General features: G+C 35.7%; 2 protein-coding genes and 1 long non-coding RNA gene across 3 annotated transcripts; 1 reads left to right on the top strand and 2 right to left on the bottom strand.

The window, feature by feature from the left end:
* Window positions 1-4,195: 4,195 nt before the first annotated feature.
* Window positions 4,196-8,076, top strand: LOC137715064 (uncharacterized). Its single transcript, XR_011065512.1, has 4 exons — window positions 4,196-4,344; window positions 4,767-4,958; window positions 7,791-7,861; window positions 7,944-8,076. It is a non-coding gene; the product is annotated as an uncharacterized lncRNA (long non-coding RNA).
* Window positions 4,954-12,131, bottom strand: LOC137715063 (calcium-transporting ATPase 12, plasma membrane-type-like). The gene is made up of 2 exons (XM_068454286.1): window positions 11,383-12,131; window positions 4,954-8,917 (listed from the first exon to the last, which is right to left on the bottom strand). The coding sequence occupies exons 1-2, from the start codon at window positions 11,625-11,627 to the stop codon at window positions 5,791-5,793; spliced, it is 3,372 nt and encodes a 1,123-aa protein (XP_068310387.1). The 5' UTR covers window positions 11,628-12,131; the 3' UTR covers window positions 4,954-5,790.
* A 7,564-nt stretch (window positions 12,132-19,695) lies between these two features.
* On the bottom strand, window positions 19,696-21,160 carry LOC137715837 (uncharacterized). Its single transcript, XM_068455187.1, has one exon. It carries the CDS (start codon window positions 21,099-21,101, stop codon window positions 20,478-20,480), a length of 624 nt encoding a protein of 207 aa, XP_068311288.1. The 5' UTR covers window positions 21,102-21,160; the 3' UTR covers window positions 19,696-20,477.
* Window positions 21,161-21,556: the final 396 nt, after the last annotated feature.

Here is a 21,556-nt window from a genome sequence, read left to right as displayed (position 1 = left end):
GACATATTTTTATATTTAAAATGTTGGTTTTCAAATAGAGCAATAGTTTTAGAGAGTTAAATAAACAACTAGAGGGAAAGAAATTAGTGGAGATCGGACATGCATTATAGTGCATAACATGATGGCTTTCCATTGCATATTCAAAATATAGTTAAAAAATAAGTTGGGCTTAGTCAAATTTAATAGAACATATGTTCTCTCATATGCACCTAGTGGTGGATTCATAAATTTTTCCTTTGGTGGGTAATTGATTAAAAGCTTGTTGGTGGTGTTTAATGATTGAAGAAGGAATTGTTGAGATGAAAGTAAAGTTGGTGAATTTGGGTGAAATAAGTTTTCCTCAATTTCTCATGCTCGCACAAGCAACTTTTGTCTATCGCAACATTGTGGCATCTGTGCATTCAAATTCGAATTTTTATCTTGATGATTTAAATAATTTAATATAAAAAATCACTTTTATTAAAAAAAATAAAATAAAATGGTAGTTAAATTAAAAATCATGAGTTTTGTATCCGAATCAAGCCAATGTGTTTGGGAACTTTTATTTAGAATATTTTGTTTTCCACTTTTCGAAGCTTTCTCACCGGGATGACTCTGCATCCATCTATTGGTTCCATCTGCCCTTTAACCTACCAAAGGGATCGAAACAAATTCAAAGCCAACAGAATCTCAATATCAAAACCGATCGACTTTATCAGAATATATTACAAATCATTTTCCTATTTGATTGTATCAGATTGTTCACTTTACACATTGGACTCCCAAAAATTCGTTTTTAGATTGCTTTTATTGTGCAGCCGACACCAATTATGTTCTCACGGATCAAGCATTCCACAAATCACATTCTGTTTCATAAAGGAAGGTTCATTTTCTTTTAGTTTTTAGGTATTGAGGGCAATATCACAATTAATACATGTTAACTACTCGCAATATTTCACGTGTAAGTTTCTAGAAAGTCACAGCATGTATGAGGTGAATGAATTTGTGCTTCTAGAACTTTAAAATCTAAACATCTGAATACATATTTTTGTTGCTGGTCTAATGCTCACTTTAACTATCATTAAACAATTTGTGGGGTTTAAACTTTAAAGTGTATTGTTCTTATAAAACACAATAGGGTTCTCTACGATCAAGCATTTCAACGAATGACACACTTTCTATTTTTTCTTTCTCTAAATTGGAGAAATTTTCAATCTACTTTACCATCAATAATTAATTCATGTAATCATCAGTAAGTTACATGTAATCATTTATACCGTGTCATTTATACATATATGATTTTGTAGTGCTCATGAACTTCAGAACTCAGAGCATCCAAATTTAATGTTTATTGCTGGTCCACCTTTCATCGTCGAACTATTCGTGAGGATTGAGAATGCCTATTTTCTCCCTAACAAAATAACAAAGGGAGAGATCATTGATAATGCAGGAAACCAAGAAGGAGATGGAGGGAAGATTGTCACATGCATTTGTTTTGGTTGAGATGCTTCCCCTTTCCTTTTCTCCTAAATTTGCTAAGAAGCGTGCCAATGGTCCCCAACAAACTCATTGTGTTTTGAACTCTTTTTTGGTTCATGTATGGTGTGGAAGAAAGTTCCACTTAAAGTTGATTAAAGCTCAGGGAAAATTATAGAAGAGGTCACTACCATGTCTGCATGGTGGTGGCATAAGAGCCTGATAATATTCAATTTGTCTTACTTTGGACCACTGCCACCTGTTCTCTCCACAACTAATTGATCACTAATATACTATTTCTAACCTTTAATTAGCCCTTAATTATAACAAATTCACCACCACAGGGACTACTAACACACAGAAGAGTCTGAGATAGGAAGGCACTCTTTGGCTTCTATTTATATCGGCCTCTTCTCCTCTTCTCCAAACACATCCCACAGCTAAAGAAAAGTAGATATCTCTCTCTATCTCTCACATATGGATTAGGGTTTTGCTTTGGATGTCGTGGACCAATAGCAGTTGAAGCTGCCAGCATGATCTAAACTTCCCTCTTGGTCAAGGAAAGATCAGATCATGTGGTAGCTTCACCTGTTGATGGGGATCACGAAAAAGAACACTCCCTACTATCACGATTCTAGCCCTACACCATCTGGATAGCTTCTTTATGTGATTTTCTCATTTGGGGAATCATTAATTTGGCTACAATTTTCTTTCATTTCTGTGCCACATAGGGTACTGTTTCATCGTTTTTTCCCTTACACTTGTCCTTTTTTCCTCTCGTTTTTGTTTGGTTTCTAAATTCTTTTTGTGGTTCCACTTCTATGATTTAACTTTGGAGTCTCTTTAACTTTGTGATGGATTTGGTTTTTATCAAGCACTACAACATAGCTGATCGTATGCCGTCTGACATTTCATTGTTTGGAGATGCTATTGGCGCTTTAAAAAAGGTCATCCTGCACTCTTAGCTAATGAAATAAAGAAGGTAAAGAGCATGGAGACTTTTTTAGAGTGCTAATATGAAATTTCATGATTTATGATGTTTAATCCAATAAGGGCGAGCCTTCGCGCAATAGAAAGGTTACTCATGTTTTATCAAAAGATCATGGGTTCGAGTTGTAAAACAATCTCTTTGCAAAGTAAGGGTAAGACTGCTTACGATTACGTTTCTCCTCCCTCTCCGACCCTTGCAAAGAAGAGAACCTTATTGCCTTGGGATTGCCCTTTTTATCATATGTAATCCAGTATACACATGGTGGTCCATTTGCAGAACTTTATTTTGCAAAAGAAAGCCATGACTTGGCCAATGAGAGTAACATTGCGCTAAAAATGTTCATATGGTATTCCGGAATCTTAGCTGCTTGGGGTAATATTCATACTACTGTTAGGGTTTTGAGTGACAGAATTTCTCCAGTCCAAAAATGTTTGGTGCTTTTGAGATTCCATCTTATCAATTAACCCTTATACTTAAATTAAGCCTTTGATTATATTGCACTAATCCCTTTTAGATGTTGTTTAATATGTTGGTTTTGTTAAAGAACAATTTAATGGTGACATATGTCGTAGTAACAAGGGGGGAAAACACTTGAATCTTTGTGCATGGCTGCACAGCCTGCAGTAGTATTATATAAGCTTTTAGCCGTTCTATCATGTATATTGTTAATTAATTAAACCTCTTTGGATATCATTGTTTAAACGTTGGAATTGTTGGAAAAATAGTCGTATTTAGTTTTTAAGTGTTTGGTTTCTTGGGCCTAAGTCCGTTTAGGTTTAGAGTTTGCTAGTTTGCCACATGTACGAGTCTTTATTCGTTTATTTTCGTCAAGTTAATTTCGATGTACTCGTATAAATCTTGTAATCGTTTCGGTATTTTTATTTATTTTAATAATATTTTTACTTTTATATTACGTTGTTCGTCCATTTGTTGTTCATTCATATGTGGACTGATTTGCAACTAATGAAAGTACTTGTGAAATTTCTGCTATTGAATTTGAGAAATCAAGTTTATTGTAAAGTATGAGGTTCACTATTGTAAGGTCAATTCGTTTTTATGCAATTTTTCATATTGGCAGTCATTATTCGATCACAATGTTTCATTTACAATGTTGAAAGTGTAGCGAAAATCTCTACACCCATAATAATATAGTAGGGCTTGCAGTTTCTAGGAGTTGTAAATTTATCTACGTACGTAAGATCTTGTGTTTGATTTTTCTCTCTTATAAGATCACGAGTTCGATTCTTCTCTCTCTTAAGATGATTTTATTTATTTATTTTTATTTAGTTTTTAATTTTTTTTTTTCATATACCCTTGATATCTTAATGGAGTTAAGGCCCTACAAAAACTAAAGAAGGTGTCCAATTAAGTTCAACCACTAGGTCCATTGTGATGTTGATATATTTAGGTGAACGATATTATGTTGAAATATTTAGATGAACGATATTTGTGAAAATTTGCTCCCGAATTGAACGATACGATACAAGTGAAACTTGTGGGTTCCATTCGTTGCGTTGATGATCACATGTGAGTGCCCAAAAGTGGTTGAAACGCTTCTATGAGTTTTTCCAACTTCAAAAAAAATTAAATTGTCGTGACTTTGCCACAAGATGGTCCCTCAAAAAAAAAAAAAAAAAAAAAAAACACTGCGCGGCCAATTTGTGACGAATGCAAAATAGACAGTGTCGCTTCTGCCCCACATCATGATTAAAAATGAAAGGACATTATTGGCCTTTTGTGTTCTGTTTGCTTTCAAATCACTCAATTTCTCAAGACCAAAGAGCATCCTGCAAAATTACAGATACAATCTGTTCATTTGGCGCGCCTAATCTCTCTCTCTGCTGTACCAAAGAAGAATACTTGGCAGTTCACAAGCAACATGTAACTGTGCAGTACCAGTGAGTTTTCAAAAAACTTACACTTTACTCTCTGTTTTTGCCTTTGCCTTTCCTTTTCTTACTGTTCAGTTTGGTAATTAATCTGATTCAAAAAATCAGTAAATTTGAACTATTTTCCATGTGAATTCGATGAGAGAATTAGATTTTAGAGGATGATGATGGGTTTTCTGTATCTGCAAAATGAAAAAAGCATGCAAATTAAAAGGGTGTTCCTTTACTCCTTCACTTAATTGTAACAGGTGATGGAGGTGATTGATTGATTGATTCATCTTCTTAATTGGAATTTTCTGGAGTTTCTGTGTGTAATTGAATTTTTTTTTTTTTTTCCCTAAAAGTTTGTTGAAAATGATTAAATGGGTTGTCTTAAGGGAAGCAGCTTGATTTTGTTCAATCTCAGATATTAACTGGAAATTTTGCTGCAGCCTGCAGGTAATAATGTGAGGGGAAGGCTGTGAAAGGGCAAGATCTTGGGTGTAACCGTCGTAATGTCCCCCCAACTCTCTATCGTGAGGTGATGAGAAAGATAGAGGGAGGGAGAGACATTACAACGGTCACACGGTCAAATCTCTCCTGTGAAAGGGATTGTTGCCATGTTCCACCAGTAGTTGGTTTATGTAAGTAATCTCCAATTACTATTCCTGCTCAGTTCATACTTGCTGATGTTTGTCTTTGTAATTAAAGAGTCTTAAACCATGATTAGGGTTTAGCAATCTTCAATAGCTCTTACAATAATCAAAAGAAATGTCACTGTCAGATTGTTTTACATGTTATTCACCGAAATGATGCAGAAGTCGGGATTAGAGTTCATATACTACATCCTTTCGGTTTCTGCTCTTTCGAGTCTTTTGTTTTAGCCTATTCTTGAATGTACACATGTATAACTGATCTTATCTAATCTCCGTCTTGCTTCTGTGCTTTATAAACAATGAATTAATCTTATCTAAGTTAGAAAATGATTAAATTCGGCTTATGCACTCTTGTACATCTCCTTCAAACATCACACTTACAAGTTCAGATACAAGGAATCTTATCTTGGAACTTATTATTTTACACCATAATAATCCGTATCTCAGGTAACGTTTGGATTATTAGGGTTTATGCATCCTTATGGAATGGTCATTCCGTTGTTTTGGTTCGCATATATAGTTTGGGAATGAACATTCCAAATTTACAAATTCACTTGAGCCTAAGACTCCAAGCCGTAGGCATTGACTCCGAGCATCAAATACTCAAACCTAGACCCCAAGCTAGGGATGTAGGACATTAACCCCGAGAGTGAACCCCGAGCGCTGAGTCCCAAACCTAGAGCTCCACTTTGGACCTTGAGCCCTGAGCTCACGCCTTTGAGCTTTGAGCTCAGGTATCCGGCATCTTGTCCCGGCCCCTGAACTCCGGAACCTGGACCTTGGTTCTCGAGCCAAACCCAAGACTTGGAGTCCAAGATGCTCACACATTTCTTTTGATTGTGAGTAACCTCTTGATGGTTTCGATGAACGGTTCATCTGGAACTGGTATGCACTTCACGATCCAACCAATTGGCCATGAAACAGCTGCAATTGCGACACAAGTTGCCCATTGCCCCAAAGTCAACCTCTCTGTGCTTGCAAACTTCTTCAGGAACTCCACCATCACAACTTGAAGAACGATAGTTATCCCCACAATTCCAATAAACAATTTGTTCCTGTGAATTCCTTTGAATACATTCTGCTTCTCCATGCTCCTCGAGTTGAACTCGTTGAAAATTTGACAGAGTACGAACGTGTTGAAAATCAAAGTATCATTCACCACAGCAGTGACATTGAAGATGGACTCGCCACTGAACTGCAAGGTTAAGAGGATGGCTATTTGATATAGAGCTTGACATAAAAGGTTTCTCCACATAATATTGGTTATGAGCGGTGCAGTTCGACCTACAGGTTTCTTCTGCATTAGCTCATCTGTTGGCCGCTCAGTAGCAAGGGCGAGAGCGCCTAGTGTATCCATGATGAGATTCACCCACAGCAACTGAACTGCTGTTAGGGGAACTTCACCAGCTGAAACTGCGGCGATAAAGTTGATTACTAGAGCTGCAACATTAACAGTTAGTTGAAACTGGATGAACTTCTGTATATTGTTATAAACACATCTCCCCCACCTCAAAACTGTGGCCACAGAATTGAAGTTGTCGTCCAAGATGATGATGTCTGAGCTTTCTTTTGCCACCTCCGTCCCTTGGATTCCCATGGAAAGTCCTATATCAGCTTCTTTCAATGCAGGTGCATCATTTGTGCCATCTCCTGTGACTGCAACCACATGTCCTTTCTGCTTCAAACACTGCACCATCAATAGCTTGTCGAACGGGGAGGATCTTGCCATCACGCGAATTCTATCGACCTTTTTCATTCTCTCTTCCGGTGTGTAGTTTCGGAATTCTGCTCCTTCTATCACTTGATCACCATTTTCCACATCCTCAGTATTTAGTATTCCACATTCTGTAGCTATAGCTTTAGCTGTGAAAACATTGTCTCCGGTAATCATTTTAATTTGCACGCCTGCAGACATGCATGTTCTCACAGCTTTGGTGACCCCTGGCCGACATGGATCTTTGAGACCAACTACCCCTAGCAAGATTAATCCATCTTCTTTTAGCCTTGGATAGGCCTTGTTGTCGTTGCTGTATTCAATTTCTTTCTCTGAAATTTGAGCTTGAGCAAAAGCAATGCACCGGAGGCTACTAGCTGCCATGCCTTGGATTGTTTTCTCAATATTTGACCTACCATCTTCATCCAAGGACTTTATAGTCCCGTTGGTTTCATAATAACTCGAGCACATTGCAACGATCATCTCAGCAGCTCCTTTCCAGTGCACATGGATGGTGTTATTCTTCTTCTTTATAAGAACCCCGCTTCGTTTCTTATCTGAGTTAAACGTTTCAACATGAAGAATGTCATAACTAGGCTTCAACTTTTCCAGGTCCATACCCAAATCTGAAACAGCCCAATGGAGAATCGCTTTCTCTGTTGGACTACCAGAAATTTCGGGTTTTGATCCCAAAAAAGGCATGTAAACACTTCCGGTCGTGTTCAAGCCAACTCCTTCATGGAATAATTCACAAACATTTGATGTGATTGAATTATCTTTCTCAAAGAGATCTTGGCCAACAAAAAATTGAGTCACTTCCATTTCATTTTTTGTCAAAGTTCCTGTTTTGTCAGTACAAATAACGGTTGCTGATCCCATCGTCTCACAAGCTTGTAGTTTTCTGACCATAGCCTGATCATTCATCATTCTTTTCATTGAGTAAGCAAGTGTTAGTGTGACGGCCAATGGCAGACCTTCGGGGATTGCCACAACCACAATAGTGACTGCAGCGGAAACAATGCGAACTACTCCGCTCAACACACTATCTATGCTTTTGTTGCTACCACTGTACTCCTTTTTTCCCTCATCATCTTTTGTGTTACCAGTGAAAAAACGAATCAACAAGACTACAAGAACTAGGAAGGCAACTGCAAGGCCTACCTTTCCAATAGAAGAGGTTAGTTTGTCAAGCCTTTCTTGTAATGGTGTTCTTTCATTTGAGTCCTGCGATATTGAGCTCATCATTTCTCCCCACGCAGTGTTCATCCCAACTGATGTGATGAGCATTCGAGCATGGCCATCTACTACCTTTGCACCGGAGAACAGGAAGGGGTTCTTGGCGGAATCAACTTCAACATGGTCACTCTCTCCCGTCATGCTTGACTCGTCCACTTGTAAGGAATACCCATCTAGGAACAATCCATCTGCAGGTATTTGATCTCCCATATTCAGAACCACAACATCTCCAACTACAATATTGAAGATGGAGATTTCTTGTCTCTGTTTGTCTCTAAATACCTCAACTTTGATGTTGCTACTGATTTTAGACAATTTGTCGAACTGTAATTCTTGTCTAAAGTTACTGAGAGCTGAGACAACAATGACAATGAATACAGCAACAAAGATGCTTCCTCCCTCGTACCAGCCTTCCTTCGCTCCATGCTCTTTGATTCCAAATCCGAGAGAAAGCGCCGCACAGACACAGAGAATCAGAATTGTTGTATCTTTCAAAGCGTCCAGCACAAAATAGGACAACCCTTTTGGAGGCTGCTTGTGGTAGGTATTTGAACCAAAGATTTCACGCCTTTGGTTGACTTCTGGCTCATTTCCAGGGATGCCATTTTCAGGGTTTGTTCCGAGAAAAGTGCTGACGCCGTTAACTCCTCCAAACTGGTTCAGAGCACACAAGTCCTTATCCTGCACCACTCGTACAAGTCCTGCATGATCAAATTCAGTGTTGGGGAGAAAACTGCGCCAATCAGTTTCAGTAATGATTTCTTGGTGGGAAGTGCTTGGTTTCACATCCAGTGCAGTGTAAGAATAAGAGTGCAAGATCTCGGAGTCCTTTTTGTAGTTGTTTCTCTTGTTTAGAAGCTCTTTGGGAAGCGAAAGCATGGCCCGAACAGCATATATTGTTGCGTATGCCATGCGCCATCTCATCTTGGCTCTGGTGAGGGTGGTGGTGGTGGTGATGTGGAGGAGCAATTTGCCATAACCATAAGGCGAATCACGGCTGCTTAACATGGTTTGTCAACAGTTAGAACTTTGAAGAGTTCACACAGTTAAGAAAATAAAGTCGGAAAGAGAGCCTAGTTGAAACAAATTAAGAACTCCATTGTCATGTGTATTTTGCTCTGTTTTATAGCCAAATTCAGTCGGTGATTGCAAAAGAGGCAATGTGTGACACGACACGACTTGAATGGCGTGAACCGAACACAATACAAGTATGGGACTTGATGTGTACACGAGCAACGTTGTGATAGCATTGTATTTGTATTTCTCTTGTGAAATGGAAAGCTACTCCCTCCAAACTTTAGGTTGGATTTTTTTTAAGGTCTACCATTCAATTGTGTGGTCAATCACCCTAAACCAAAAGGTTTCTTGCGCTACAGGCAATGGGGAAATTTCCTCTCTTGTGGTGGTCCTCCTACTATGTATGAAATGACATTTTTTTATCATGCTTCAATTACTCGATATACGGAAGGAAAACTTTACAATAATGGTTGTACCATTGTCTCACTCTACAATTTCTTTATTAAAAGTAGGCTTTACCATTCTTTATAAAAAGCAGGCTCTGCCATAGATTTTTTAGCGAAAATGATCTTAAGATTTAAAAATTTTATAAAAGTGGTATTTGAGATTATTCATCGTCAACCATTTTTGTTTGTTTGTGAAAAATTTCCCTTTGAATTGAAGAAACCAATGGTTCAAGTGGAAGGGATGATTTGATAAAATTACCCTCAATTTAATGAAGGTTTTTCATAGAATAACTAAAATGATTAACAGTGTACAGTCTCATGGACTACTTCTATGGATTTCAAATCTCAAAGATCAAAGTAAGAATTTATACCAATTTTAGAGATCATTTTGGCTGAAAAGCCTTAAAAGTATGATAGTACAATAATGTTTCTAGGTTTAAAATTGTAAATTTTTTGAGGGTGAAATTAAATTATAGGAAACTTCATTCTAATCCTTGACAAATATGACTTTTAGACAAAAACATGATTAAGATCAAAATTTAATTATAGTCCCTTGATACATTAATCACCTCATTTATTAATTATATTTTGATGTTTAATTATTTATCTCTTTCCTCCTAGTTCTAATGTATTAATTTTATTTCATTATATCATAACACATGTTGTTGTAAACATTTAGATAACTAATTTATGTTATACAAGATCTTTCGATATACTTTGTCTTTTTCATTTAGGTACATTAAATTCATTATAATACATTTTTGTGCATACATTTTGTTACATACATTTCGATACAAACATTTAGGTATATTTATTCAATATAAATACATTTTGGTATTAACATTTCAAGTATTTAGTCACATTAGTTCAATATAATAGATTTCAGTGTATACATTTCGGGATATACATTTCAGTACTAATATTTAGGTACATTAACTGAGTCCTTTTAAGTTTGAAGAATGCTAAACAAAACTAATGAATTAAAAAACTTTTTTTGGTCAAAAAAATAAATTAAAATGTGTATATTAATAAATTTAAATATTTAATTGGAGACATTGAATAAAATACATATTAGTAAATTTGAATTAGTGATAAGGAGATTATAACCAATATGTAATCTAACACCAAATTTTTATTAAAATTTCAATCTTCTTACAGAACGTTTGTGTTAGGTGCACACTTGCGGTTTAAGCACGTAGTTAACAATTTGGTCCCTAAAGTTTGGCACCTTGTTTGTCCAATATAAATTTTGTGAAGGGTGCCTGATCTTTTACATAAATTACATTAGATGTATTCATTTACTTGAGTGTTTACTAACAATCTGAAATCGAAATCTAACTAAATATGTGCAAGTGTTTACTTACTTTCTAAGTTGAAATGAGAATGAAGCCATTTTGATTATTGACTCATTCCAACCAAAGGTAATATAAAAAAGTGAAAGATAACTTTAGTACAAATTATTGGAACTCGTTTAGAAGTGTTTGCAAAATGAATGAGAGTACTTCAAGTGTTTTTTATTTAAAAGAAGCACTAGATATTTGTTGTTTGTAGGAAACACTTAAAGTACTTTTGCAAGATTCAGTTGGATTTTTATTAAAAATTAATTTCACAAATATTTTCACTAAAAGTATTTTCGATCATTTTAAAAGTATTTTCGAGTGAGCCCTTAGTGATATCCTGTACTTTCACAAGCAGCCTCAGAAGTCTCTGTCTTGCAAAATTCTAAAATAGAATTATTGACTTTATCTTAGGTCCACATGACTTTTGATTCCCTTGTTAGTGCAATTAATCAATGAAATGACTTGGATTGAAATTCCAATAACACAACTCTCACTCATTTCTCGTTCCAAATAAATAAACACGTTGCGGACAATGATACACCACCCATTAAATAAGTTTAATATTTAGGTCAATAGGAAAAGCGTGTTGAAAATTCAGCTTAGTTGTACTTATCATTCTTCTTATGAAAATATTAGGTTTACTGTTTGAATGCAAGTACCTTTTTGCAGCAGCCAAGTTCTTTTCCTTCACAGTTTCTGCAAGACCAGCATCTTCATGATCATCAACGTCGGACACTAAACTGTAGTGATTGGATACTATCTCTCTGGGACGCTCAAGCATGACACGGACAACACGTAACGCCAAAAAGGCCATCCGCCACCTCCTCTTAGCTCGGAGGGCGGTGTCAAGGTCGTCAAGGAGCGATGGGCCACAATTGTAGGCCGTGTCGCTGCTGCTTACCATGTTTCTTTTTAGGTCTAAAGAGTTTAAGAGTGAAAGGGATTAGTGGTTAGTAAGGAGGAGGATGACCTAGCTAACAATGGTTGAGTTGTATTTATAGGCAAAAAAGGGTAGCTAACAATGAGATGAAAGCATATGTACCCTGTCGGCAAAATTGTCTAGCAGCAATAGCACGTTTATTGGTCAATACAAAGTTCTTGCTCAAGCCATAAAAAATAGAGCAGGTTTTTAATACTTTTTGGCCTACAATTGATAGAAAGAGAGTTCATCCTAAAGTGAATGGTTGAGTTGTATTTATAGGCAAAAAATGGTTGCTAACAATGAGATGAAAGCATATGTACCACGTCGGCAAAAATTGTCAAGCAGCAATAGCACGTTTATGTAGTCAATACAAAGTTCTTGCTCAGGCCATAAAAAATAGAGCAGGTTTTTAATACTGTTTGGCTCTTTACAAGAAATTTTGGTAGTGACCGGAGAAGTTGTTATGTTGGGTGGGACTAGTACGCAGTCGAGTGCGACCAAACTATCCTTTTGTGAAAAGTCGTCGTAAGGATGACATATTCCAACACAAGTTTTTCTATCAGTATGCATGGTTAGGACAACTCTCAGGAAGAGTAAAATACATGGAGTCTTACGTTTTTTTTTTTTTTTTTTTTTGAGAGAGAGATGTCTTATTACGAGTATGTAAGGAGTCAATCCTTATTGCCTTCACAAACTGACGCATACTGAAGTGATTTATTCAAAAAAAAAAAAAAAAAAATGTTTAGACCTACGTGTTAAACTGTAATAAACTTGTATTGTAAAGAGAAATATCATTAGAGTCGGTAGACTTTTTAGATAAAATGTTCTTTGAGATTAGCATAATTTCTGACTGTGGTGTTTGAGATCTAAATCGATAGAAATGGTCACTGATGTTGTCCATAGTAATCATTTTGGTTATTCAGTGAAAAATCTTGGTTAAATTGAGGGTGTTTTGTTAAATCAACCCCTCCACCGGAATTGGTGGTTTTTCAATTTAATCGAGATTTTTCACAAAATCACTAAAATGATTGACAGTGGACAATCTCAAGAACAATTTATATCGATTTTAAAAATCAGAAATCAAAATGAAAAGTTGTGTTAAACTCAAAGGACATTTTGGCTAAAAGCCGAGTCGATATTCTTCTTTTGTAATTGCTCCGTGAAATGTAAAGCACTCCATTCAACTTAAATGACAGAACTGCTAGTTTTGCCTTGGGGAAATTGAAGAAAAATCAACTATTAAACAATGACTTGGGTCTCCACTAAAATCATCGACAAAAATTTCCAGCTCGATGTAAACGAAATGACTAAGATTATTATCTCAGAGAAATATATCAAATAGAAATAGAGAGGGAAATAACTGGAAATAACTGGAAAGATTGTTGGAAATATTGTGTTATGAACAGAGTCACATTGAGACATGGAAGTTGACATAGATATTTATTTATTTATATCTTTTGTGAATATTTGAAAGGTCCGCAACGTGGGTTGTCTTTTTTTTCTCACTACTTTATTAATTACTTTACCCCATAAAATGGAAAATGTGGAGAATTTTTCAGTATATTCGGAACACGGAATAGTACATTAGTTATTATGAAGAAAATTTTTATTTTTCGAATATCTCTTCACTTGTATAACGACTTGTGTTTCGAGCACCCTAAAAAAAATTCTCAAAAATATGACTTTGCCTATTCTCATCTTAGTTGTTCTCAATATCCGTTGATTCATTTCCAAACTCATAATTGTCTTTTTTTTCTTTTTTCTTTTTTTTCTTCTTTTAACAGCAAAATAAGGACAACTGGTAGTAAATTACAGTTATCCACTTCTTCCGAGTCTAAAGAGACTATGAGAAATTTCATCCTATCCATGATCACAATTAAGCAGACTCACCTACTCAAAACATTAAATCCAGAACCTCTCTTATTTTTTGTTTATTGGGAAGCCACAATTCGCACTGGCCACTTGTTAACATTCAAAAATCAACATTGTTAGCTCTTATCAATTAATGTGTACGGATTTGCCGGATGCTAAAATTTGAAGCCTCCTAGAAGTTTGAAGCCTCCTTTTGGCCAGAGATGACCCACAAGTTTGCATTGCATGTCTTGAATAGTTGAATTTTAAGGAGCTCAACTTGAAAGGACACAATAGCAAATAGATAGCCAAATTTCATCGTTTTTTTGTTTTTTTGTTTTTTGTTTTTTGTTTTTTTTTTTATTTTTTCATTACCAAACATCTCATGTCTAATAGTGCGCTCGGATTTGCCAAATACTTAAGTTTGAAACCTCATACCTTTAAACGATTCATAAGTATACATTGAACTTTAATCAACACAAATCAAAACAAAATGATGCCGATTTATGGTATTTTATTTCCTAGCCAACCTTTTGTTCAAATATTTCAAATTATGACACCCAAATGGAAAGGTTCAAGGGCTGGTTTGGTATTGCTGTGCTTTGAAAAAAAGCTACTTCTGCTGTGCTGTGAGAATAAGCAGCTGTGAAATAAAGTAGCAGAGTGTTTGGTAAACTTTTTTGTAAAAGTGCTTTTGAAAAAAAAAAAAAACAGTATTATAGTGTTTGGTAAACTTTTATATAAAACAGATATGAAAAAAAACCGGTTTTTCAAAGTTGGGTTTTGCAGCTTCTTGTTTTTGGCTTTTTTTAACCCAAAACTGTGAAAAAAAAACTGAAGCTGAATGTTTATCAAACACAAAAACAGCACCCGACTTTTTTTTATACCAGTTTTTTTCAGAATCACCTCAGTACCAAACCAAATCTAAATATTAAGTGTTTAATTAAGCTAACGACAGTTTCAAATTAAAGGAGCCGCTGCAAGTCGTAACAACCATTTGTCCGTACATTTTTGTACGGTTTTTTAAAAGAATTGCCGCCAGGGCGGACTTGGATCATTCCACCTATGCTTTTATTTATTTACATTAAATTCATTTATTTTTCTTCCTTTTGCAATATGCATAAAATACAACAGCCCAATAAAATAAACGAATTGGACTAACTGAGTTAATTTATCACACATTTTACCACAACGGTGAAAATGTGTTGAGCTTTTGAACGATGACGTGAGTTCAAATCTCATCATTAGCTAATCTAACATCAAATCTAACAAAATCTATCGTTTAACACAATAAAATAATAAAATAATAATAATAAAAAAAAAACAAGTCATTTTTTTCTATGTTTGTTATAATTGTTTATATTTCTTCTGAAATCATATTGCTAAGGCGGTTGATTACGATTGGCTTCGACGTCCGACGGGTAATGTGACGGCGACAATGCAACGTCATTTGTTTTTAAATAATTGTTATTGGCCTTAAAAAAGAATCTGGCTTCTTTGCCCTTCCGGTTCCTATACATTCTCATCCTCTTCTGTTTGTGCGGTTACAATTAAACCACGTCAACATTTTATATTACTATTGTTTTTTGTCTTATTATCTCTATAAAAAAATCAATATAAAATGTTGACGTGGTTTAACTGCGACTGCATAAAATAAGAAGAGATAGAAAAGTATGGAAACTGGAAAGGTAGAGAAGTCGGGTCCCTTAAAAAAGTACGCAAACTCGATGTATCTCACGACAATATTAAAGAGAAAATGTCCTTTGAAAAATATATAATGACTTTTCTATGCCAATAGGCTTTTTATAGCAGCTTCTTTTCTTTTGCTAATGCATTTTTCACATCTTTGAGCACATATTTTTTAATTAAAGGCCGGTTTGCGGTTAGTTCTAGAAAAGATAAAAGTGTTTTTTAATCATAAAAAACGTTTCCAATTATGTTTAATAGATAAAGCTACTTCTAGTAAGGATTAAAATGTTTTCTAACAATAAAAAACGCTTCCAACTACGTTTAACATGTAAAGTTAGATGCATTTTTGGATCGTAAAAACACTTTAGGAGAAGCGCATTCATATGCTTCTTAAGAAAGCACTTCCAATTGTTTTCTTTAGGAAGCACTTAATAGTTCAACAAACACTTCTACATGTTTCTAATACAAGTGGTTAGCCCTTGCAAGTAAAAGCGTTTAGTTGCAGTCTTAAACGAGCCTTAAAAGCTAAAGGCATAAAAGCAGAAAGACAAGAATAACACGTGCAGTGGTGTGGGATAAAACTTTAAAATTGATGCCAGAAAATTTTAAGCCATAAATCAGAAACAATTTTTCTCCTTTAGTAATTTTGAACCAAGATTATTAAATAATGATTTCAGCCTAAATTGTTTTCATGGTAACTTTTTAATAATAAAATCCATGTAGATCATCCTAATTTGTTTTTATGGACATTTTAACTAAAAATAGTTAAATTTGGATATATAATGAAAAATCACATTAGCTACCCCATTCTTAAACACAAATTCATAACATATGCATCACATGAAACATGAAAGTCATGGAACAACATAAAAAAACCCTTGTACCCATACGAAACACATGAAAATATTTGCATTGTATATATGTTTGAACAAATACATAGGTATTTGTAGAAAATTTCGGTAAAATTTTATTTAAATAATTTGTTAATTGTTTTAGCCATTTGATTTAATTTTGGGCCAACAGATCTTCTTTTACCATTAGATTTGCTGATGTTCAATCTCTGTTGTTTGATGTAATGGAATTATAACTTTGATTTAAAAACCAGTTCGAATTTGAACCGTTGTATCAACCAACTACCCAATTTTTATAGTTGTCAAATTAAAAAGAAAAAGTCATTGGGCTCATTGCACATGGCCAACAAGGGCGTCAGCTCTTGGGGGCCAGTGCTGACGCTTTGTCCCGTGTCATGCACGTCGAAGCTGTGTGGATGCGAACAAATTGAGCACGTTCGCTCACACTGGTAGGCCCGCCATTATACCTGGCTCAATTTCTTGAGGAAATTTGGCCCAAAACGAATTTTCTCCTTTTAGACCACCATGTTTATTTATGTCCCTTAACTCTCATTTTATTTAATTTAATTCAATAGCCAGAAACATAAGTGTGTGAAAGAAGAAAATAAGTGTACAGAAATCGCTACAATTTCCTCAAACAAACTCTCATCCATCGGATTCCACTTTCTCCAACTTGCCATTTCCACATCGAATCCTATCTTCAGTCTCTACAGATGGTCCAGAAAAATCATTTTCTTTTCAGAAAAAAAGGCAGTACTAGATCACAAGAATCACCACTTGGACAAATTACATGACAAATGCAATTTCCTGGTGGTTTCCCTCGTCAATGGTGGAAGAGCTTTCCACGACTAAATGGCCTACCTCATTAATCACGACATTGACCAAAACCAAGTTGATCTTACTTTAAAGGCAGAAATCCCCCAAAAGGCCGTGCTGCAACTTCCTAACAACTTCCATTCACTAAATGCTTCTCTGTTTTTACATTACGTCCTTGCCGCGACCGAACCGTGTGCCTCGGTTACACCGACGATGACAGCAACATCCGTGACGTCAATGCAGAGTTTTGTACGTATAATATTCCACGCACAGCTTATGATATTGTTTTTAACCATATGCGTACTGTAAAGGGAACGCAATTTGCGCTACCGGTCCCATGCGCAAATAGCACTCCCTTTACTACGTATTTGATCACGAGATAAGATATCACTACGACAAATTTTGATCACGAGATGAGATATCATTACTACAAAATTGATCACAAGACAAGATATCGTTAATACAAATGCATGCACAACTTATGATGTTGATTTTAACCATGTGTATTGTAAAGGGAGCGCAACTTGCGCTACCGGTCACCATCAAAGCTCTGGTGATATTTGTCCGTTGCGCAAATAGCGCTCCCTTTACTACGTATTTGATCACGAGATAAGATATTACTACGACAAATTTTGATCACAAGATGAGACATCATTACTACAAAATTGATCACAGATTCACAAGACAAGATAGCATTGATACAAATGTGCTCACAAGATAAGATAACGACACACTACTTTTCCACATTTTTGTGTGTATGAACTTGTGTAACACTCTACTGCCATTTTCTTTTATTATTTCGGAGACCATAACAAATCCAGTCTGATATTGTGTCAGCATGTAAATGAAGCAGAAATTTCCTAATTAAATAGCTTGTACGAATTTCTGCGTTTCATATGAATCCACCAAACCTAGCGGTGCAGAAATGCAAGGAAACAACCACAGCTAAGTTGACTAAATTATATTTTTCAAAGCATTTAAGTTATACATTTTGGTGAAGCATGTAAGATCGAAGAAGTTCTTGGCTTTATAAATATTTTCATAAATTTTTAATGTCAAACATACCAAAACCAAATAAGTTTCTAAAATACGTAGCTAAGTTTATTTTTAAAAACAAAATAATTGTTTGTATAACTATCCTGCATACATTGAAGTTTAAAATCCTACGTATGCCGAAAATCAACGTAGTTAATTTATTTTATAGATGAAAATGATGCTTTTAACAAACTATTTGCCTATATCCAAGGTAAACCCTTATAAACAAAATAAAGTCTATTGATCTTGATTAATTTACAAAAGAAATTGATTCTTTTCAGATATGTGCAACGTTACAAAGATAAAAAAATTCATAAGCAGAAAGTCTATGCAGAATGACTTCACAAGGATAGTCCAAAATCATATATCCCCTACAACATGTAGTTATGAGGTACAAGATGCCTTAAACCGTTTAATGTTTGGGTCTAAAGTTGTTGGTCTGTATTGATGTTCAACCTATGTCAAAGTTAGAACTTAAAATGAGGGTTTACTTTGGGCTCTTCCGGCAACGAGCCCCGAGTGCTATCCGTGTAAACTGAACGCAGTAACACCCTAAGAACATTGTGCATTCAAGCTCGATTAAATCAATTACAAAGGATGCAGTCAAGAGAAGGTCAAGCTAGATTTAAATCAAACAAGGACACCCATTAACCTGTTCAGTTCTACATGCACAAGTCACAGTAAGGCAAATGTAGAGTTTTATACGTATAATATTCCATGCACAACTTATGATGTTGGTTTTTGTCATATGCCTATTGTAAGAGGAGTGCAATTTGCGCCAGCGGTCACCATCAAAGCTCTAGTGATATTCGTCCATTGCACAAATAGCACTTCCCTTTACTAAATATTTGATCACGAGATAAGATATCATTATGAAAAATTTGATTACAAGACGAGAAATCATTACTACGAAATTGATCACAAGATGAAATATCATTAGTACAAACTTGGTCACAAGATAAGAAATCGACAGTATGTTTCCATATATTATTGTGTGATGAAATTGTGTGAACACTCTACTGCCATTTTTATTAATATTTCAGAGACCATAACAAATCCAGTTTGATATTCTGTCAGCACATAAACAAAGCAGAAATTTCCTCGCTAAATAGCTTGTATGAATTCTCTACTGCCATTTTCTTTTATTATTTCGGAGACCATAACAAATCCAGTTCGATATTGTGTCAGCACATAAATGAAGCAGAAATTTCCTCGCCAAACAGCTTGTAGTTATTTCTGTGTTTCATGTGAATCCACCAAACTTAGTGGTGCAGAAACACAAGGAAAAAACCACAACATCAAGTAGCAAATTAGATAGTGTAAGTTGACAGTTATATTTTTAAAAGCATTAAGTTATATATTTTGGTGAAGCATGTAATATCAAAGAAGTTCTTGGCTTTATAAATATTTTCATAAATTTTATATGTCAAACATACCAAAACCAAATAAGTTTCTAAAATACATAGCTAAGTTTATTTTTAAAAACAAAATAATTGTTTGTATAACTATCCTGGATATGTTAAGGTTTAAAATCCTACGTGTGCCAAAAATCAACGTAGTTAATTTATTTTATAAATGAAAATGATACTTTCAAGAAACTATTTGCCTATATCAAAGGTAAACCCTTATAAACAAAAAAAGTCTATAGAGTTAAATTAATTTACATAAGAAATTGATTCTTTTCAGATAGCTATGTGCAATGTTAAAGATAAAAATTCAGAAAGTCTATGCAGAATAACTTCACAAGGATAGTCCAAAATCATATATGCCCAAAAACATGCAGTTATGAAGTACAAGATGCCCTAAACTGTTTAATATTAAAGTTTTTTGTTTGTATTGATGTTCAACCAAGGTCAAAGTTAGTACTAAAAATGAGGGTTTAATTTGGGCTCTTTCGGCCCAACGAACCCCGAGTGCCATCCATGTAAACTGAATGCAGTAGCACCCTAAGGACATTGTGCATTCAAGCTCAATTAAATCAATTACAAAGTAAGGATGCAGTCAAGAGAAGGGCAAAGATGGATTTAAATCCACCAATATCGCCCATTAACTTGTTCAGTTCTACACGCACAAGTCACAGTGAATCACTAATGACGATGGATGCATTCGCCTGTAGTTTTAGCATTGCAGCAAACCCATATCAGATATATAGCAGATTTGACAATCTAAACAAAATATATCAAGCAAAGCGAAAACTGCAGTACGAGGCGAACTTTACCACATAGTTGCACAACCAAATGTTTCTTAACACAATGAACAATCAGATTAACATATGCTTTCTATCACTCAAATGACTGCCATTGAATTCTTACAAGTTATAACTAAATAGAACTTGAACCTGTACAAAAATTCCTATCCGAAACCAAAATCATACGAAGCTCATCCGATACTATAACACAATTATATTATACTCCCAAGTTTCGAACACTAAATTCAGAAATGCATTGAAACTTTTCTACTTTTTCCATGTTAAATCAAAGAAGCAGAGTTCAACCGAACATACCTTTTGCACAATCCCACTTCATCAGCAACAATTTCGTCCAAAATTTCATCACAAATGCACCAACTTTCACCTCCATTTTCCAAAATCTCACACCTTCAGTGTCAAATTCTCACCGCCCAAAACTCCATCAACCTCACTATCCGAACCAAACAACTCACCAGCCCTATAATTCGTGGTAGAACCCGAAATCCCCAATTTGTCCAATCCAATCAAATTGACCCACGTACTCCGATCCGCCACAGTCCCCCAGCACACCAATCTCTCAGCCTGTTTCACGTTCACGCCTGCAATCCTCGCTTCTCTGAAGGGCTTCATGCACTTTTCCTTCGCAAACCCGCCGCACTTCTCTTTTGCCGCCGTCAAACAACCCTCCATTTCTCTCTCCTCGCACTGCTCCCTCTGTTTGAAATCCGGCGCTTTCTGACCAATCAGAGCTCGCCACCACGGGGGCTTACACTTTTCGGATCCGCTGATGGCGCAACCGATCCTTGCGCCGGCCTCGCACTGCTCCACCATCTTGGACTTGCAGGCTCTGTACGCGTTTGCCCAAGCCTTTGGGTCTCGAAACGCCAGGACGTACGGACCGCAGGACGGGTCGTCGGTTCGGCTTGCCCGAACCGGTCCGCGGAGTAATGGGACCGGACGGTCGAATTGTATGGTTGTTGCAGCGGCTGAATGCTCGTCGATATGGTTCGATTCCGAAGCCGCCATTTTTAGGGTTGTGAGAGAAGAAAAGAAGGCGCCAGCGGAGGTTAGAGATTTGGCGCAAAGCCGTTGTATTCCGACATGTGTGAATTTCTCTTTTTAGAAGCCGCACGTGAGAAAGCGAAAAAATGATACTGTTTGTGATGTGAGTTCCAACCAAAAAAGATATATATATATATATATATATATATATATATATATATATATATATATCTATATATATATATCTATATAGACTCCTTTGAAAATATTTTTTATTTAAAATGTTTCATGAAGATCTTCATAAAAACGTTTTTATAATTTAAAAACGCTTTTAACCGTCTAAAAACAATTTTAGCAACGAGGGAGCTCAGCTTATTTACAACTAAACAAATTATCCCGAATTCGAATTGGGTTGGGCTTAAGAGGAAAAAGGGAGCTTCATTTTCTTAAAGCCCAATTATGCTTGGATTGAAGGTCCA

The sequence above is a fragment of the Pyrus communis genome, chromosome 14 (assembly GCF_963583255.1).
Source record: "Pyrus communis chromosome 14, drPyrComm1.1, whole genome shotgun sequence".
Taxonomy (NCBI): Eukaryota; Viridiplantae; Streptophyta; class Magnoliopsida; order Rosales; family Rosaceae; genus Pyrus; species Pyrus communis.
The sequence above is the reverse complement of the archived record's forward strand: the minus strand, read 5'-3'. Positions and strand labels throughout refer to the sequence as shown.

Excerpts from the sequence above, each read along its gene's own strand:
- LOC137715837 (XM_068455187.1), bottom strand. The coding sequence starts at position 21,101 with ATGGCGGCTTCGGAATCGAACCATATCGACGAGCATTCAGCCGCTGCA.
- LOC137715063 (XM_068454286.1), bottom strand. The coding sequence starts at position 11,627 with ATGGTAAGCAGCAGCGACACGGCCTACAATTGTGGCCCATCGCTCCTT. Across the intron at positions 8,918-11,382 it reads AACTTGGCTGCTGCAAAAAG|CCGTGATTCGCCTTATGGTT; the intron begins GTACTTGCATTC and ends CATGTTAAGCAG.